Raw genomic sequence first — 18,264 nt, 5'->3', positions numbered from 1 at the left:
GTGGTCCTGGGCGGGGTAGAGTGGGGTTGGGCGACTTTTTTCGTCGTTGTCGTCGTCAGAGATAGATAGAGAGAGAAAAAGGTGCTGCTAAAGAGCCTGAGGGCCCCCCTGGCCATTTTTTTCCTCCTGTGCTCTCGGTTGTTCCATCGGCGGGCCAGGTGCGTTGGAAAAAGAATAAGAAGGAAAAAACGGATGAATATAAAGAAAAAGAGAGAGAAACCAGTTTTTATTCTTGAAGACTTGAGGGGGGAAAAGAAGAAGAAAATCAAGAACGGACGCCGGGACGACACCCTGAGGGCATATTTCAAAAGTCCCGGAATATATATACCCTATAGGTAAAAAGAGAATTACGCTAAGGGTTTTTAGCGTGCGCTCTGCTGCTCGTGAGCCCCTTTCAACAGTCGACATATAACACACGGCAGCTAAAAAAGCTTTTCGGGAAATTTGTTTTTTCCTCTCCCGCATCGATAAGATATGGGAGAGAAAAAAAATAATAAGATATAACACACGCCGGGAATATATTGGTTGTTTTAGCATTTAGAGATTTCCGATGGGAGCTGATTGGCGTGTAACCGTTTTTACGAGAAGCTGTTGCTGGCCAATTTCCCATTGCACAGATAATAATAATAGATTTGTCCGAATGATAAAAATATATGAAAGGAACGCGCGCGCAAATTCAAACCTTTTTTGTTAATAATCGTAATTGCCGGCCATGTTTTGACTTCCTATTATAACTGAAAAAGCACAAAAATTTCCTCCTCCTCGTATCAAAAGAGATTGTTTTACGACGTCTAAAATATGTTGCCAACATGTAAATACGAGACATTAGTATAATATTTAGATAGATCTTTTCATTTGCCTTCCAGCTCTTTTATTTTTCAAATTGAAAAATAAAATACAGACAATAAAAACTAGAGGAAAAATAACTAAAAAAATAACAATCTTATCTATCTCTCCCTCTCGTATAATAATTCTCGAAACACACGGAAAAACAAAATACAGAAACAACAACAACCGAAAAAAATCTGAATAGGAAAAAGAAAGAAAATTTCAAACAGACACGGACATAACATCCTGGGCCAAATAACCAGAAACCGACGACTGCGTTTATATTGTCAGGCGATGATAACCAGAGAAAGAGAAACATTTGGCTGGGCCCCCAACCAATATTAGAAAACTTTATTTTTTAAAAAATGAAGAAAACTAACTGACTGACTGACTGACAATGTCATTAGAATAAGAATGAGCTCCTTTTGTAGCACACACACACACAATGTTCGTTTGTTACAGGAGGGGGGACCCCAGAAGCGCCGGGACAGGAGCGCAGGAGAAATAACAAAAATTGTTTCACCATAATAAAAATAGAAAAAAATATCCTGCGTGTATATTTATATATACCCTGGAGGATGGACGGACCGACCGGCTGGACGCTGAAAATAAAACAAAAATCCGCATCGTGTCGTTTGTTTTTAACGACCGTGGCAACTCAGCGGTCGTCTGTAAATAGCAGACGAAAAAGAAAAGAATTTTTTGTTTAAAGGGGGGAAGAGTAAGAAAATTCTTGGTGGGGGATTTTTATTTAAATTTTTCTGAAAAAGAGAAGTAAGGGTTAGAAAAATCCATTTTTGGCGTGTTTCATCAGAATTTTTACATATTCGGACAAGCCAAAAGTTCTCGCGCCACCAACACGAGGTCATGTGAAAACTGATTCAACATGACGTCTGCTGGTTATGTTCGTATAATCCCCCCTCCCTTTTTGATTAACATCTTTTTTTTGTTGTGTTTAACGTGTTGACTTGTGGATCTGTATTACTTCCAGTCGGGCTGCTGCTTGTGCTTGTTACCATTTCAGCGTGATGAATGAGAATACTCGCGTCTTGATTACCCAAGTGGAAAACGTGCTCAGTCTCTCTTGTTGTTGTTGTTTTGGTGCTTGACTGTGACTTTCTGATTGCTTCACAAGCTCAAAAAAGGTCTTCTATTCTTGTGTGATAAATCTGTCATCCCTGCGGCTTTGTCTGAATTCATTCAGTGAAACCTCTCTGGCCCCTCAGCCGGCTGTGCAGAAGAAACACAAGCCTTTATTAACATTCTTGAACCCGTGACTCTGCAGGTGTGTTGCAATCAGGGGATTATTGCGCTTGATGAAAGAAGATGGATTTCGAAAGCCTCTTCACCCAGATCTGTCACGACCTGGAAAAGAGTGGTGATGTCAAGGAAATCTCCACTCGCTTCTCCACTTGCTCAACTGATGCTCAGCGAATCTCCTTTGTCTTGGCCCTTGACTCAGTCAGAGCTCGTTTTCAAGAGCCTCTGAGCCTGGCCAAGCGGGCAATCTCCACACCTTGCAAATCTCAGCAACTCTCCACTAGTCACCGAGTTGAAGGCAACAACTACTACCAGAAGAAGCTCAACTGGAAAGCCATCAGCTCTTACAATCGCAGTCTCCTCGTTGGCGAAGGTGAAGCCCTAGCACTGGCCTACGCCAATCGTTCGGCCGTGTTCCACGACACGTCAGACTGGCTCCATTCGTTAAGAGACATTCAGCTGGCCTTTGACCACGGCTATCCCAAGCATCTCGAGTACAAGTTGCGTGAGCGGCAAGGTAATTGCTGGCTGCAACTGGGACACGTCCGTCAAGCATTCATCAGCTTCAATCTGGCCAGGAATTTGCTGCTCGTAACGACGACAAATGCCCAGCAGTCTCACAAGGACAAACTCATTAGCATCAACTCGAAGATAGTCAAACTGGGCGACGACGCCAACCCAACGATTGGGGTCAGCGAATCAAACGAATCGGCGGCGGCGTCCATCGAACGACAAATCATTAAGAAGCGGAGGACTGCGCCCGACTTGAACCGGGACAGCAACGCTCTATTGCCGGCCGCTTCCACGTCAATCGAACTAACGGATTCTGACGATCGGGGTCGTTGCCTCGTCGCCACTGAAGACATTCAAATAGGTAAAAACGTAACGACCGTCGAGCTTTGTAATACATTTACATTCGAAAAAACATTTCAAAGAAGAAAACTAATCGTGAAATCTCATGAAATGTTTTTTTCGAGGGTCTACCTACTACTAGGGGCCCCCCACTGGGCCCTGACAAGGGCCTGTAATCTGCTGCCATGTGCATGTCAGAGTAGGAAACCCCCAAAAAAGAAAAGCGATGAAGCTGTAATGTTGTGCATAGTGCTGGTATACGCGCAACAACAACACTTTTGTGTGTGTCAAAGATCGATTTCCGCACTGTTGTCATGTTAAAATCTCTTTTTTCCTTCTCTCCGTGTTATGTTCAAAAATATTTTTCTGACATTGCAGGGACGACGGTCATCGTGGAAAAGGCCCTGGCTTCGATACTGCTGGAGGAATTCAAAGAATCCCACTGCCATCATTGCCTACACTGGACGCCTGGACCCGTACCATGTCACCAATGCTCTCAGGTTTCTTCTTCTTAGGATCGTGTTTCACTTTTCTTTCCTTCCAGACGCCCTTTTTTTATAATCGGGAGATCTTATTCGGGGATGTCAGCGAAAGATTATTTCTGTCGTTGGATGTGTCTGTGTGGGGCTATTCTTGTGTGAAATCACGTTAACCGCTTGTCAGATGGATATCTGAGACCTGGACATAATTTTTATTTTCTTACCTGGGAAATTCTACAGGTGGGATTCTGCAGCACGGTGTGCCGTGATGAAGCCTGGGCCAGTTACCATCAATCCGAGTGCGGATTGACCGACTCTCTTCATGGGACCAACGTTGGCCATCACGGATTATTAGCCGTGCGGACGGTTCTCAAAGTGGGCAGACAGAGGATTATGGACGCCAGTGAAGACGATGGATGTAATCCTGCCGGAGGGGAGGTGTACGAATCGACCGATTACGGACGCACCATCCATCGCCTTGTTGGCAACACGGCTCGACGCTCCGTTTCGGATCTCTTCCGGAGAGCTGTCATGGCTGTTTATTTAACGTGTTTGATCCAGCAGAAGCAGCAGCGTGACGGGAAAGGAGATGATCCGGATGAAATATTGGCGGCAGCTGTGCTCCAGCTCATTCAGAGTTACCCCTGCAACGCCCATGAAATCTCTCATCTGGCCTTTCCTCTTCCCGGAACGCCTTCCGGCCCGGATCTCCCTTCAACACTGCAGCAGATTAGACTTTGCGAAATTGGCGCTGCTGCCATGCCCATCTTGAGTCTCATCAATCACTCGTGCGATCCCAACGTTGTCCGCGATTGTAATACAAATTTAATTTATTCAAACGTTAATTAAGTGTAATATATAAACAAGTATTAATAACGTTATTATAGGCTACGGAGACGTCATCGCCGTCAGAGCCATCCGGCGGATCGCCCGTGGGGATGAAATCCTCGACAACTACGGCTACCATTACGCCACCCACGACAAGAAGGAGCGCCAATTGAAACTGAGCCAGCAGTATTACTTCCGGTGCAATTGCCTCGCCTGCACCCAAGACTGGCCCCGCTACGAAGACGCTCCCAAACTGATCAATCGTCCGGAATTGTATCATCCCATCCACCGGGATATCGGCAACTTCTCGTCACTCTCGTCCGGCTCCTGTTACCCGGACGGACCTCCGCATCTGGAAGAGTCGACTCGATTGTTCATCGGCTATTTGGAGGCCATGGACTCTGATGCGTCCATCCATCTTCCCGTCCAAGAGTACAGCATGGCGCAAGAAGTTTTGAAGCATTGCTGGGCTCTATCGGCCACTTTAAGTCCCCATCTGGCCGTTGATGTTTGACCCGACTTGATTGTTGATTCGATATGGACGTCATCACTCACTTTTGCCTTGGCTCCGTTTTCCCTTGTGTGTGTGTCGTTTTGGTTATTTTCTCTCTACTGGAGAAGATTCTCTTTTGCCACCAACGCTTACAACAACAATGTAATGCTTAGCATTTATCAGATGGTTCCGTTTCTGGAATAAACGGCCTCGATGCTATGACTGGAACGCCAGTCTTGTGTATAGTAAACTGATGCAGCCGACCGTCTTAAAAACAGAAAATCGTTCCGGCAGAAAAAAACATCACAACTGGAAAATGGACGCGGGAAAGCAGCAGCAGCAGCGGCGGCCCCCTCTGTTTATGTGCCCAGGTTGATGGATCGAGTCATTCCGTTTTTTCCTTCTTTACCACTAGACGTCTGGCGACCTCTGGACTCTCAAGTAAAAATTTCTCTTTTTTTATTTTTTTTTTTAGTTATTTCGAGCTCTTCATTTTTGTTTTTTTCTTGATGTAATCAAACCGTTCGTGAATGCGATTACGTGTGTGTATAGAGAAACGAGCTAGATCCAGCACTCTCAACTGTGAATGGAGACCCTCCTTTATTTTTGTCGAGGTGATAGACATCGGCCATTTTTGCCGTGCAGCGACCAGGAAAAAAAGGGTTAGGTGCCATCATCCCACAGGCACATTTCTCTAAGATAATATCCGTAAGTTATTTTTATTTTTATTCAACCGGCCGAGGTTTTTCTATATTTTTGATGCCTTACTTTATTTCAATCGTAATTCAAAGCGTTTTTTTTCGTTCGTTTTTTTTTATTCGCCCCTACAGGTCGGGACTGATGACGTGAGCCATCTCGTCCCGACCCGCGACGGCTAGAAACTGTTTACTGTCCTAAATGTGTTTTTTTCTAATCACGAAAAAAGCTTCTGCCGGGGCTCTCGTGCCTCCTCCCTAACGGTACCGATCACACAGACAGTTGAACCGACAACAAAACATTATGTTTATTGTTAGTCGCTTCTTCTTCTTCTTCTCCTTGTCTTTTACTAGACCCGAAATAATATACGACCTCCTTTAAAAGAATAGGGAATCGCCCTGAGCTCTTTAGGGTCCTTCATTTTCTTTTTTTCTTTTTTACCTTTTGAATAGCCAACTAATTGGAGAGATGTCCGAGGTGGAAGGAAAACACTGAGCGGATGCCATTTTTTCGCTTTATTTCTTTTAAGTAAATAAATACTTGTCAGTTATAGATTCAAAGTCTATTTAGCGCTCCCCCCTCCATTTTCCAAAACTCCAATATTTTCTCTTGTTCACAGACAAGACACCTTTTTCTTTTCTTTTTCATACCGACCCGAACCCGACACGGTCTATTAGCTAATTACCTGCGCGCCCCGTGTAAAATAGATGGACTGTGTGTGTGTGCGTAGCATATGCGTCCGCCCCCCTTTCGCCTTGTTTATATATAATTCCTTCCTTTCATCTGGCGCCTATTCTTCTTTCCTTTTGAGAGAGTAAAGGGGCCAGGGGTTTTTTTGTTTTTTACTGCTGAGGGTCCTCCAGGTCGTTCGGGTCGACCTATTACAGGTGCACTACAATGGAAACATCCAATAAGAATCCCCCCTCCACTCTTTCATCTATAATAACCGTAAGTCTGGAGGATGTTCTCGATTAAAGGACCATCAAGCACTAACTAACTATAACCTAGCTCGGTGTTAAGTTTGGTTGGTTGGTGGGGGGAAGTCTCTGATTCACCCCACTCAAAAAAACACGCCAAAATGTGTGTAGAAAGAGAATATGGCTTTCTCTCAATCAGACGTCTCATTCTTGTGTGTGTGTGTCTAATAACGAGGTTAAGTTTCCTCTACAGACGTTTTTCCTCCTCCTCAAAATGGATTTTTCAAATTTTTTTTTCTCTTTTGATACTGACGTGACCTCACGTCGCGGCATCCCACGATCCATTTTCGGATAGATTTTAAAATAATAAATTTTTACCTGGGAAATTGTAGGTAGCTCATTTCTTTGACTTTGGTTCGATCTGTCCAGGTGAAAAGAATAAGAAAATTTGAATTTCTTATTCTCTCTCACAATGGACGTGATTCGAATCATTCAGACTGGGCGGCAGCTGGGGCAGTAGTGCCTCGTTATCCCGAATCATCAAAAAATAGAGACGGACCTACTGGGTTTTTTATTCTTTCTTGATACACTCCACAGCGAAAAGATGGATATGTTATTTAGTGGCTTGTCTTGTTAAAGGATTACCTTTCTTCTTACTTCTTTTTGGTTGTACCCCCAAAGATCTATCCGTTCTAGATGTGAGTGTTTCTGTCGACCCGTCACGCAGCCCACACGCTCGACGGGCGGACGGATTGTTAGATTTGAAAAAAACGTCTCGGGTTTTTAGATATTTGCGCGCACGGTTGGCGCAGATCTATTTGTTAAAAAAAGAATAAAACCAACTCTTTGAATTGATTTCTATCGTGTCAGGAGTGACTCTCCACTTCCGAGTTTGAAGGGGAACAAAAAAAAACCAGTTTTTTATTTTGTGTTGTGTGGCCCAGCAGTTTGAACGCGGGACGAAATGGCACACGGCGGGATTGCGCCACAACAATCTGAAACTTTTTTTTTTCTCTCCCCCGCTGAATTTCTGAAAAGTAAAAGAAACAACACAAGAAAATGAGAAGAAAAAATAAAGAAAAGGATATCCAGCTGCTTTTATGGCCCGGACGTGAGCGGCTTATCAATCCCGTGCACGTCCGCTTGGGCGATGGCATTTTTTCTTTTTTTTTATGGGACCGTGAATTCCGCACGAGGGGCCCCCAGAATTTTGTTTAAAAAAAAAGAAAAAAAAGGAGACTAGGCAACATTTTGAATGAATGATGGCTATGATATTGTTTAAGTTCTTGTTCCAGTGCTTTTTGGAACACACATAAACGTGGGCATCCATCATCCACACCCGGCCAATTTAGTATTTTTTTCTTTTCTTTCGTCCCGAGCTACCGGAAAAAAAGGAGAAAGAAGAAGAACATAATCAAAACTTTTGTGTCTTTGTTGCTGGCTATATAGTAGGGAGCACATAAGAGCCTATAAGGTGGTTCCAGCTGCCACTGGAACAGCACGGCGCTCCCGTCCGTCCGTGTTGTTGAACGGAAGCTAATATGTCTCTATTTCTAACAACGACTGCTGCAGCCTTCATTAAGAGACGGGTGTGGAATACATCAACTATTGAAATTACGTCAGATAGGCATCATCTCCTTTTTCGAAATTTGGATAAATAAATTCCATGGCGCTGGACGCGGCTGCTGCTGGCCGTGAAGAAAAAACTTGTCACCGTCGACGAGTCTCTTGCGTCTCTTTTTCCATTAAGACGTGGCTATAAATGGATCGGTTTCACGCAGCCAGAAAAAAAAAAAACAGCTGGAATTGACTTATAGTAAGACTCTGACTCTTGTGTGTATTATCGCCGTTTGGCCATCTGCAATGTCCTCCCCAAAATGGACAGCTGGACCAACTCCATCCGACGTGTTTTCTTCTTGTTTTGTCTTTAGTCGTTGGGGTTGTTTTTTTCCACATCAGTTTGGAAATTTTTCTTTTTGCTCTCCCAAAGTCTAAACAAGAAAACGAGTTGAAACGAAACGGACGTCGCGTGCTGTTTATCGTCACGGACGCGCCGGCTACTTTTTTTTCTTCTACCGACTCAATGGCGACCACCACCGTGCTATATTTCTTACCCGTGAATTTATCTCACATTTTTATAGATTTTCTTTTTCAAACTATAAACAATCTATTTCCAGCTTGAAAACAGCTATAGCCAATGACCCAGATGGTAAAATGGATCAAACGGTATTTTTTTTTTCAATGTTGAACTTCGTCACCGGTTTAGAATTATTCAAATTTGTGACGCAGTCAGTTGATTCAGAAATATCTGGATTGAAAAGTTTTGATTGCATCAATATTTGGAATTCATTAAAGCAATTTTTTTTTGTTTTCGTAACGGCATCTGATTTTACTGCGAAAAAATGGAGAAAAGTTTATCGAAATCGTCATCGACGTGTATAGATGTAATATAGCTCTGTAAGCTAGTTGGGATGACCGACGAGACACCCTCTGGCGGCTCGAGCCAAGACGTTTGTCAACTTCCATCACGCCGGACCGGTTTTGTTGACAATTCCGGTCCGAACTCTTTTTACGGTCAATTTTTTTTTCCCCATTTCATTTCTTCTCTTTTTGAATAATTGTACCAAGTTGCAACAAGAAATTTAAAAACTAAACTAGTCGAAATTCAACTTTATTTCTCTTCATTACCATTTTTGATTTTCTTTTTCTTTTATGTATTCACCAAAAAAAGGAAATAAGAGACAAAGTTGGTTGACATGTCGCATCTGTTTTCTTTTTTTTTTCCCTTTTTCTCTCAACTTTTGTGTTTGTTTCTTGCCTATTTCGGAGTTGAGTCTCAATTATATCCAGCGCACGAATGTCGCGGGCCATAGACAAAACTCCCAATCGGAAAAAATAAATTCCGGTTCTTTTTTCTTTTCTTTTTTCAAAGTTACACGGCCAAAGTTTCCGAGGTCCCCTGTGTTATTTATTCTATATAACTAGCTGCCTCCATACATGTTTTTCTGTGTACTGTGTTTATTTTGACTATACGTAGGGAAAGCCAACAGCAGCTGAGCCGGTTGCCATGCGATGGCCAGCCGGAGGCCAGTATGGCCATTTCATGACATTTATACATGCACCTTGACGGTTGTCCATTTTGCGCGCATCCCCCATGGCCGGACAGCTGCTGTGCATCGAGTTTTTATGTTAGCCCCGGCCAGCCCCGTGACATTTGTGTGTGTTGCCCTGGATGCGGCTGTTGGTTTCGCTTATGGGACGACTGACGGCCAACCCCCGCAGTGCGGTATCGGTTGGTGAGCCGGGCGGAAGTCTCGTCTCTACCGGTCCCCCATATACAGCCCTAGTCTTAGAGGCCTTATTACATCACACACACACATCCCATTTATTTTGTGTTTACCCCTTTTCCGGCCGGTGTCTGTATTTCTGTTTTTCTCTTTTTCTTCTTCACGACAGTTGACGCGACCGAATTTTTTCTTCTTCCCCTCAACTATATTTTACCCGCATAATTACCAAGTAAGTATTTTTTTTCCAACTACTGTAACCACCACCGAAAAATTATTTTCTTCTTTTAGAGCGTGTCGGAAATATCGTCGTGAATATGGGCGTTAAATTCACGTCGTCCAGTTTTTCCAGTTTTCCAACTTTTTCTTTTGGGGTCTTGGATGTTAATGCGCCCTTGTAGTTCAGTTGACGTTGAACGTCCATCTTCTTCTTTTAAAAAAAAATAGTCCAGTCACGCCCGCACTGGCTGACGGAAGACTCGCGTCCCAAAAAGAATCAGAGCGAAAAGAATTCCGCGCGACCTTTAAAAAATTAAATAAAATTCAGAAAACGAGTTTTTTCGACTCTTGGACGACGACATCAGCGTTGATGCGCACAAAAATACGGAACGCCATAATAATAATTTTCTTATCTATACGGTGGATTTTTTTGTTTGAAAAATCGGGAACGTCCATTGTGTCGTCTAACTGTAACTTGGACAATCCTTATTAAGGAAAAATTATGGACCCCGTTCCAGACATTTCATCTTGGCAGTTTTTTTTTTTTAATTTAAATTTTTTGACTAAGGTCGACTAATCAATTATGGACAAGTGAAAAATAGCTGTACATTCCAACCGCCGAAAAAAAAATCTGTATCATATATTTTAGGCGTTTGAAAAATATTTTTTTTTTAAACATTCAACATTTTCGGGAAGAATTCTAAAAATTGTATAAAAGACCGGATGAAACTATGCGATTCCGTGTCGTCCATCGTGCACAGGTCGGGAGGAGAGAGAAAACGCATTAACATGTATTTATTTATGGGCAAAAGAGAATTTTTCTCTTCCGTCCGTCCGCCGCCAAAGACTTTGAAAGAAGAAATGCGGCACACGCGGGGGTTTATTTGATACGAAAATAGTTTTGAATTTTTCCAACCCCCGGCAGCACACAAAGCTCAAGTTTATACTGATGGGTGCCGTTTGAAGTCTCATCATGTTTTTTTAAAAATACGAAAATAAGAATCGTTAATAATAACTCTTTTATTTTCCTCCCTGTGATGTGTAATTTATACCTTGGAAATGAGAAACCGGCGGTCAGTTTTCCTTCTTTTTAGATAGACCGCGCTCCCCCCCCCCCCTCTCTTTCGAATAGTTATTAGCTGGGCCTTTATATTTTTGTTGCATATACACAGTATGTGTGTGTGTAGTAGCTCGTGCCCGTGCATCGGCTAGTTCATTTGCATCGGCTGTGTTGGGCTTTCAAGATATTGGGTCGGCGTAAATTTGTTGTTGTTTGTTTGAGTGGATATTATATATTGTATGTACCCCTTGCTGGCTGATCTATCAAGACACCCTTGGCTTATATTTCGGTATAGTTTGTTTGTTGGGGTTGGGGGTCTTAACTCACGTTTTTTAAAAAAGGCATCCCGCCGATAATGGGATGGCTAAATTATGACGCAAACAAGGTTTCCTCATTATAGTTTCTCAATTGTTCTGCCCGCATTTTGATCAAAAATGAACGAAATGGACCAGAAAAACAAAAACAAAAATTGACCGGGTAATTTTTTTCCAATCGATAAAATTTATCTATATCGTGTGTACACATTCGTGTTTTTAGCATTATAATTGATGGCGTCTTTGGACGTGTATGTTACACAACAAAGAGCTTGAGGGCCTTTGCAACAGGTTTACTTCACATCTCTCGTTAAAGAAGAAAACGTAGATTAAAAATCTTTTTCTTTTTCTTCTTTATTCAATCGAAGAGAAATGGATGAGATTGGCCTAGGGAATAAATAATCGGCTCTTTTTTGTTTCTCTCTACGCGTGCCCGTGATCTTTTGTTGTTTTTATTTTCGGCTAAATTTTTATCTTTTTTTATTAGCGCGCAAGTCTTTTTAATTAACGATTCTCTTGGCAATTGAAAAAAACGCGCAACTTTCCACGATCGTCCTCGCGTGCTCAACGATATGCCAGCAGGCTGTAGCTAGGGGAAACTTTTATATTTTTTTCCACTTTCCAATTTGTGTATAGAGTTAATAAGGGCGTGGGCTACACCAACGTGTGGGTACACTCTGAATGGTTTTGCCTAATTTCCAGTCGTGCCTTTTGGTTGGCAAATTAATTCGGCTGCCATTAATTTGGACGATTTGATTTGATCCAAACGAAAATTTTGTTAATTTTTCAAATTTCCCGCCGAATTCAAATGTCATCAACAACTGAAATGGCTGCGGCTCGGTCGTTAATCCCTCCCCGCAAAAATACCGGGAAATAGTCCAAAACCGCGGGACTCGCCCATCTCGTAAAAATAAAACTCGCTCAATTGGTTACGCAAGCCAACGCGGTCTCCAACTATAATGGCGTCCGATTCCGTGAATCCACTCAATTTAAAAAAAAACAAACAAATTGTATCATCCCCTTTTCCAGTCGCTGTTTATACGCATCAACCCCAAAAATTTGTTTTCACTTGAAATGAAGGAATTTTTCCAACGAAAACTTTTTTTTTTATTTTTTATTTTGAACGCGTTCACTCTCAATTTATGTTTTGAAAAAGTTGTTTTTCTTTATCCTTTCCGGGGCGAACCCCAGCAAGCCATTCCCAACGGGAAACGACAGACTGCGTTAACGATCGAATTTGTTTGTAACATTCGGTTAGACACACAAACTCACTCCCCCACCTCTCTCTCTCTCCCGAAAAACCACCGAAAAAGAAATAACGTGACTCAGTTGAAAGTTTTTTTTCGGGTAAAATGGTAGAGAGATAGAGACTAGCGGAGAAGATTTATACGAACGTGTCAAGGTAAAAACAAAGTCGAAAAAGAAACAAGACTACCCAAAAAGTGAAAACTCTTTTTCTAGTCGAGTCCCGAAACAGCTCGAGAGAAAAAAGACCTTGATGATATTGCGACGGCCCACAGAAGAAAAGAAAAAACCATTAAAAATAAAAAAGTCGTAAAAATAAAGCACCGGTGCTTATTCGTTCGTTTGAATTTTTTTGTTTAAATTTTTAAATTTAATTTATTTTTCCCGCAGTATTTGGAAGAAAATGGCGTCCATCACCTTATCGACGACGATGATGTGTCTCTGGTTGTTTGTCGTGTCCGTTTGGGCGACACCGATCCCGTCGAGTAGTGAACCGCCGCCGGTCCATCAGCCGAGTGACTCGACGTCGTTCTTCAACTTGACGGTCCTGCACATCAACGACATTCACTGCCGTTTCGAGGAGGCCAACAAATTCGGCGGGTCTTGCACACCTCAAGAGTCGGCCGCTGGCAAATGTTTCGGCGGTTACGCTCGGCTGGTCCACCAATCACGCGTCATCCGCGAAGAGAATCCCAACACGATTTTCCTGGCCGCCGGCGATTTCTTCCAGGGTACCATGTGAGTTGTTTAACTTTCACAAATTGTATAAATCTATCCATCCATCCGTCCGTCCGTCCGTTGCCAATGGATTCCAATTTATCACTTGATTTCTATCTCGCTATTTATACATTCACGTCCGTCGTTTGCTGACCGACCGACCGACCGCGTCAGCTGGTACACCATCCACAAATGGAAGGCCGTCAGCCGCTTTGGCAACTTGCTCAACCTAACGGCCATGGTAAAAAGAAACGAAAAAAGTCTGATGTTTATCTAACCAATTTCTCTCGTTACTTTTCGTATTTTCTTGTGCAGCACTTTGTTTCACTTTCAAATATTTTTTCGGCGCCATTTTTATTTTGGGTTGTATAGATGGCACGAGCCAAATGTAACAGATTCTCTCGGGTTTTATCAGGTCTACAAAATCGGGATTGGAAATAATAATAACGACCATCGGTCCGTCATCTCCATTTTTTAACGACCAACTTTTTCTCCCGACCAAGACCCCGAGGAATTTTTCTTTCTATTTCTTTTCACGCTGTAAATCATTGAAAGATATTGTCTGGGGAGTGATCATTTGGAGATAGTGTGTGTAGACGGCTCTCTTGGCGGACGTGTGTGCGCAATCAGGTCGGTTTCCACAGTCAATTCGATTATCGATCGGTTTGTGCTGGCCCCTCTTGTTTTCTCCGTACATTTTGACACACACACGCGAGCGCACAGCCGTCGTTGTGCCATTCTATTGCGTGTTTCCGTGGCGTACGCCTGGCCAACGCCCTGTAGTACATACGCACATATATCCGTTTCACCTAATAATTTATTCAAACCAAGTCTTATATAAGTTACAAGTTGATCCAGGCGAAACTCGCCCGGCAACAAAAGACGAAAATTATTTGTTAGTTTTTAACCCAAATTTTATTGGCTACTATCAATCGTGCCCTTATATACACACACACAGAGCTCGCATATTGTAGTCGATGGCATTTTTAAAATTATAAGACGAGATCCTATCCAATAATCAATTCTAATTTTGTTATTTTTCTTTCAGTCGCTTGGCAATCACGAATTTGATGATGGTGTCGACGGGCTTTTACCATTCGTGGAAGCTGCCAACCATCCGGTAAAACAAGTTTCCATTCTCAGACTGCGTATAGTTGTTGTTGTCACCATTAATAGTGAATAATCACTTTTGATATGGTGCACAACAAACAATCTAACCAAAAACTTGATTCTCTATTCTTTTCAATCCCGGTTTTTTCTTCCCATCAAGGTGATGGCCGCCAATATCGACACCAGCGGCGAGCCGAGACTCGATGGCAAAATTCCCAAATCGAAAGTTGTCCAAGTCGACGGACGCAAAGTTGGAATCATCGGTTACCTGACCCCAGAAACTTCGGTATATAATTCCATAATCAAATAAAATCAGAAATGTGAAAAATTTAAAGAAAATGTCCAACTTTATATTGTTTTCCAGTACATGTCCAGCACCGACGGAGTTCGAATTTTCGACGAAATTGAAGGCGTCCGACAAGAAGCCGAGCGTCTCAAAAAGGAAGGGGTCAACATTCTCATTGCAGTCGGTCACGCAGGTTATCACAAGGACATGCAGATTGCCGAACAGGTTCCCGACATCGACTTGGTGGTCGGCGGCCACACCAACACATTTCTCTGGAATGGTAACGTCGTCTACGCATTCCTTAATGAATTTTTTCATCTCTCTCTACAGTCTTATCAAGTCTCGAAGAGTTCATTTTATTAACTACCCAACGAAATGTTTTGTTTGCGCTTCCTTAAACGGGGGTCCACTTTCAGGTCCGGCTCCTTCGTCCGAAGAGCCGACTGGATCGTATCCAACTCTAGTCAAACAGCCGTCCGGCCGGAGTGTTCCCGTCGTTCAGGCATTCGCGTTCGGCAAGTACCTGGGCAATTTGATGATGACTTTTAACGATGATGGAGAAGTCATCGCTACCGCCGGCCTGCCCATTCTCATGGACAAGAGCGTACCTCGAGGTTAATATCATCATCATCTTTTCTCTTGATAAGGGCCAGCAGCAGCGACCCCCCGTTACATCCATCACACCCCGTTTTTGTCTGTCACAGATCCTCACGTCGTCCAGGAATTGATCCCATACCGAGAAGAGGTCGAGGCCCTGGCCGAGAAGGAAGTCGGCAAGACTCTCGTCTTCCTTAACGGATCTCGACTGGCCTGTCGGCTGGCTGAATGTAATCTCGGCAGTTTCATCGCCGACGCCTACGTCAATTTGGTATTTAAAAACACGAACGAAACGAAATAAATTTCTACTTTAAAATGGAATTTTGTTTAATTTTTTCCAGTTTACCAAATTTGCCGGGCCCGGCCAGTGGAGTAAAGTTAGCATCGCCCTATTAAACAGCGGAGCAATTCGCTCATCGGTGGACGAACGATCTCGAAATGGTGATTATTCGCCGTTGAATTCCATCAAAATTCTATCGAATAAACACATTTTCTGGGTACTTTTTACAGGGTCCATCACGTACGGGAATATTCTGTCGGTGGCGCCTTTCCCCAACACTGTCGACGTCGTTAAAATCAACGGCGAAACGTTGAAGAAAATGCTGGAATATTCGGTCCAAGATTACAACGCTTCCAACGACGATCCGTTAGGTGGATTCCTGCAAGTTTCTGGTCGGTTTTGTTGACGTAGAGATACGGGGGGATTATCTTGTCAGCTAATCTTTTCTTTCTTTTTTGACAGGTATCAACGTTGTCTACGACGTATCACGACCCAAAGGTGACAGAGTGGTCCAATTGTTGGCCCGGTGCAATAATTGCCGCATGCCAGTTTATCTTCCCGTCGAGCCAGAGGTATTTCCAGATAAACAAATGAGTGACAGACACGAAAGAATGAGCTCTAGATCCATTGAATCTACAGTGTCAATTTAATTTGCGCTAATTATTTGATTTGTAAACATTTTAGGAAGTTTACGATGTTGTCATGTCCAGCTATTTGGCCGGTGGTGGCGACGGTTACAAACTCCTCAAAGGCAACATCATCGAACACACCTTGACGGGTAAAAATGAAATTTGAAAATTGGCCCAGTTGAAAGGTGAATTTCTAATTGTTATTTTGGTTTTCAATATTCAACAGGAATGTTGGACGCTGACACGATCATCACTTACATGGCGAAGATGTCGCCCATCGTTGCGGGTTTGGATCGCCGCATCAGCTTCGTCAACGACACTAGCTACCGTTCGCTTTGCAGTCAAATCCGGGACGGAGATGAAATCAAAACGTCGGGATCGATGAGCAGCACTTTGGGTGTCGCCAGTTCTACTGTAAATCCCACCGTCTTAGCGACGGTACTTCTCTTGCTCACTTTGAGAGCTAATTAACCACCTTTATAGAACAGTACCACAAAAACGAACAAAATTGTTTTTTTTCTAACTAACAGTCAGCAAAATCTCTCATCTCCTTTTTTATTTTCGAGCTTTTTGTTTTGAATCCATCAGCATATTTGACCTCCCCTATTGATTGATTGATTTAACTGATTCAATATTATACAACTCCTTGCATCATCCATCGAATATAATTACATAAAATACTCCCCAGACAAATCCTTAGTTGTTTCCCGTGGTGCATTCTAACAGCGAATAACGGCTTTAATTCATCCATCACACAAAATCAGCACCAAATAATCAAAAGTCGATACGAACATTTACCCAAATTGCATCACACAGATCACCTCGCCCATCACGGGGGATGCGGACTCGACCCTCCAAGATCCGGCGTCAACGTCCACCGTCCCGTCACTGCCCAGCGCAATCACCGCCGCCATGTAAAAGGGAAGAAGAAGAAGGAAAAATTACGTGATTTTTAGCTTAAATGAAATTGAGTTTTTTAACCTTCAAAGCAGTCTAATCATTTTTAATTATTAATATTACTGCCATTATTATTTCGGTGCTCAATTGATTGAATTAGATTACGCACAAACAATTTTCAACTGAGATTAAACCCCAAATTCTTGAGAAATTCTCGGTTCACAGACACCAAGTTCACGGACTGGAATTTACTACAATCAAATCTGAATTCTTTTCCTTTTTTAGAAATTGTGTTCGTGGAAAAAATTGAATGCAATAAATAATCAAAAACGATTATCGCCGAGAGATTATCAATGTGTCAAAAAACGAACAATGTGATGATTGGCGGCAGCGATTATTAAACGCTATGTAACATATTCAGTTGTTGTTGTTGTTGTTGTTAGCGAGTGGACTGCAGACAGTTATGCGGGCCTCTCTCGCCCCTCCTAAAAGGCGTCGTGGATGAATCTCTCACACCCGGAAGATAATCGCTGGCTGATAAAAATTGAATTTCACGGCGAAACCAAGAAATGCACGTGTACTATAAAGGTGCACTCAGGTTGCTGCTCAGATTATATTGGGGGTCCTGTAAAAACCTTTATTTTTTTAAGGCAGCTCTATCCGAGTCTACAAGATCCGGGCGTTACCCAAACAAAAAGCTTTTGGCTTCTTTGGCGGCTTCTTTGACGGCAATAGAACCAGTTTAACCGCCTCCCCACAGTCCCTCTGTGTGTATACACACGAAAAAATAAAAAGAGAAATTTTGAGGGTAAAATGTTTTGTGTGTGTGTATAAAGGCATGGCGGACCAATGCTAGCTAGTATCTGGTTCGAGTTGAATTTCAGGAATGCCGGACATCATTTTTGGTTTTTCCCCCGTAAATTTTTTGACGAGGTGATAAGGAGGCGGCCTTCATTAAAATAGCAGCAGTTGTGATTATATTTCATGTGCTGATCTTTCAGGAATTAATTCATGCGCCGATGCAATTTAATTTATTTCTTCGCTTTTTTTCCGACCAGTTTGAACTGGAATTTGTATATCACAAAATCAGCATTCTGGAAAAAGAAAAATTTAATTTCACCAATTTTATTTTATTTTGGGCCATGACGCCATACTGACTTGCGCAATTGTGTAACGTGAAATGGAATCGAATGAAATGCAGTCGTGTCAGTTGAGCTACGCTTTTTTGACTGTTTTTAAAAACAGGAGTTTCTCAATTTGACCATTAAAAATG

At 42.5% G+C, this 18,264-nt stretch overlaps 2 protein-coding genes across 9 annotated transcripts; both read left to right on the top strand.

Annotated features, from left to right (window-relative positions):
* Positions 1 to 1,503: 1,503 nt before the first annotated feature.
* Positions 1,504 to 4,968, top strand: LOC124198006 (SET and MYND domain-containing protein 4-like). 2 transcript variants are annotated; one of them, XM_046593608.1, is made up of 5 exons: positions 1,504 to 1,692; positions 2,114 to 2,962; positions 3,319 to 3,440; positions 3,660 to 4,233; positions 4,307 to 4,968. In XM_046593608.1, exons 2-5 carry the CDS (start codon positions 2,155 to 2,157, stop codon positions 4,759 to 4,761), a joined length of 1,959 nt encoding a protein of 652 aa, XP_046449564.1. In that variant the 5' UTR covers positions 1,504 to 1,692; positions 2,114 to 2,154; the 3' UTR covers positions 4,762 to 4,968. The 2 variants fall into 2 exon arrangements, with proteins under 2 accessions (XP_046449564.1, XP_046449565.1); XM_046593609.1 differs by having other exon boundaries at positions 1,504 to 1,732; positions 1,820 to 2,962.
* Positions 4,969 to 5,043: 75 nt separating this feature from the next.
* On the top strand, positions 5,044 to 17,324 carry LOC124198007 (snake venom 5'-nucleotidase-like). 7 transcript variants are annotated; one of them, XM_046593614.1, is made up of 15 exons: positions 5,044 to 5,181; positions 5,293 to 5,448; positions 12,866 to 13,213; positions 13,367 to 13,433; positions 14,241 to 14,312; positions 14,463 to 14,588; positions 14,667 to 14,868; positions 15,005 to 15,202; positions 15,293 to 15,456; positions 15,527 to 15,626; positions 15,696 to 15,857; positions 15,928 to 16,037; positions 16,150 to 16,243; positions 16,321 to 16,508; positions 16,911 to 17,324. In XM_046593614.1, the coding sequence occupies exons 3-15, from the start codon at positions 12,879 to 12,881 to the stop codon at positions 17,010 to 17,012; spliced, it is 1,920 nt and encodes a 639-aa protein (XP_046449570.1). In that variant the 5' UTR covers positions 5,044 to 5,181; positions 5,293 to 5,448; positions 12,866 to 12,878; the 3' UTR covers positions 17,013 to 17,324. The 7 variants fall into 7 exon arrangements, with proteins under 7 accessions (XP_046449570.1, XP_046449567.1, XP_046449573.1 ...); XM_046593611.1 differs by having other exon boundaries at positions 16,321 to 16,532; XM_046593613.1 differs by lacking the exons at positions 5,044 to 5,181; positions 5,293 to 5,448 and adding an exon at positions 9,602 to 9,869.
* Positions 17,325 to 18,264: the final 940 nt, after the last annotated feature.

This window comes from Daphnia pulex, chromosome 7 (genome assembly GCF_021134715.1).
Source record: "Daphnia pulex isolate KAP4 chromosome 7, ASM2113471v1".
NCBI lineage: Eukaryota > Metazoa > Arthropoda > Branchiopoda > Diplostraca > Daphniidae > Daphnia > Daphnia pulex.
Note: the sequence above shows the minus strand (reverse complement) of the source record. Positions and strands in the feature narration are given on the sequence as shown.

Excerpts from the sequence above, each read along its gene's own strand:
- LOC124198006 (XM_046593608.1), top strand. The coding sequence starts at position 2,155 with ATGGATTTCGAAAGCCTCTTCACCCAGATCTGTCACGACCTGGAAAAG. Across the intron at positions 2,963-3,318 it reads CACTGAAGACATTCAAATAG|GGACGACGGTCATCGTGGAA; the intron begins GTAAAAACGTAA and ends CTGACATTGCAG. Across the intron at positions 3,441-3,659 it reads CATGTCACCAATGCTCTCAG|GTGGGATTCTGCAGCACGGT; the intron begins GTTTCTTCTTCT and ends GAAATTCTACAG.
- LOC124198007 (XM_046593611.1), top strand. The coding sequence starts at position 12,879 with ATGGCGTCCATCACCTTATCGACGACGATGATGTGTCTCTGGTTGTTT. Across the intron at positions 14,869-15,004 it reads CAACACATTTCTCTGGAATG|GTCCGGCTCCTTCGTCCGAA; the intron begins GTAACGTCGTCT and ends GTCCACTTTCAG. Across the intron at positions 15,858-15,927 it reads TGGATTCCTGCAAGTTTCTG|GTATCAACGTTGTCTACGAC; the intron begins GTCGGTTTTGTT and ends CTTTTTTGACAG.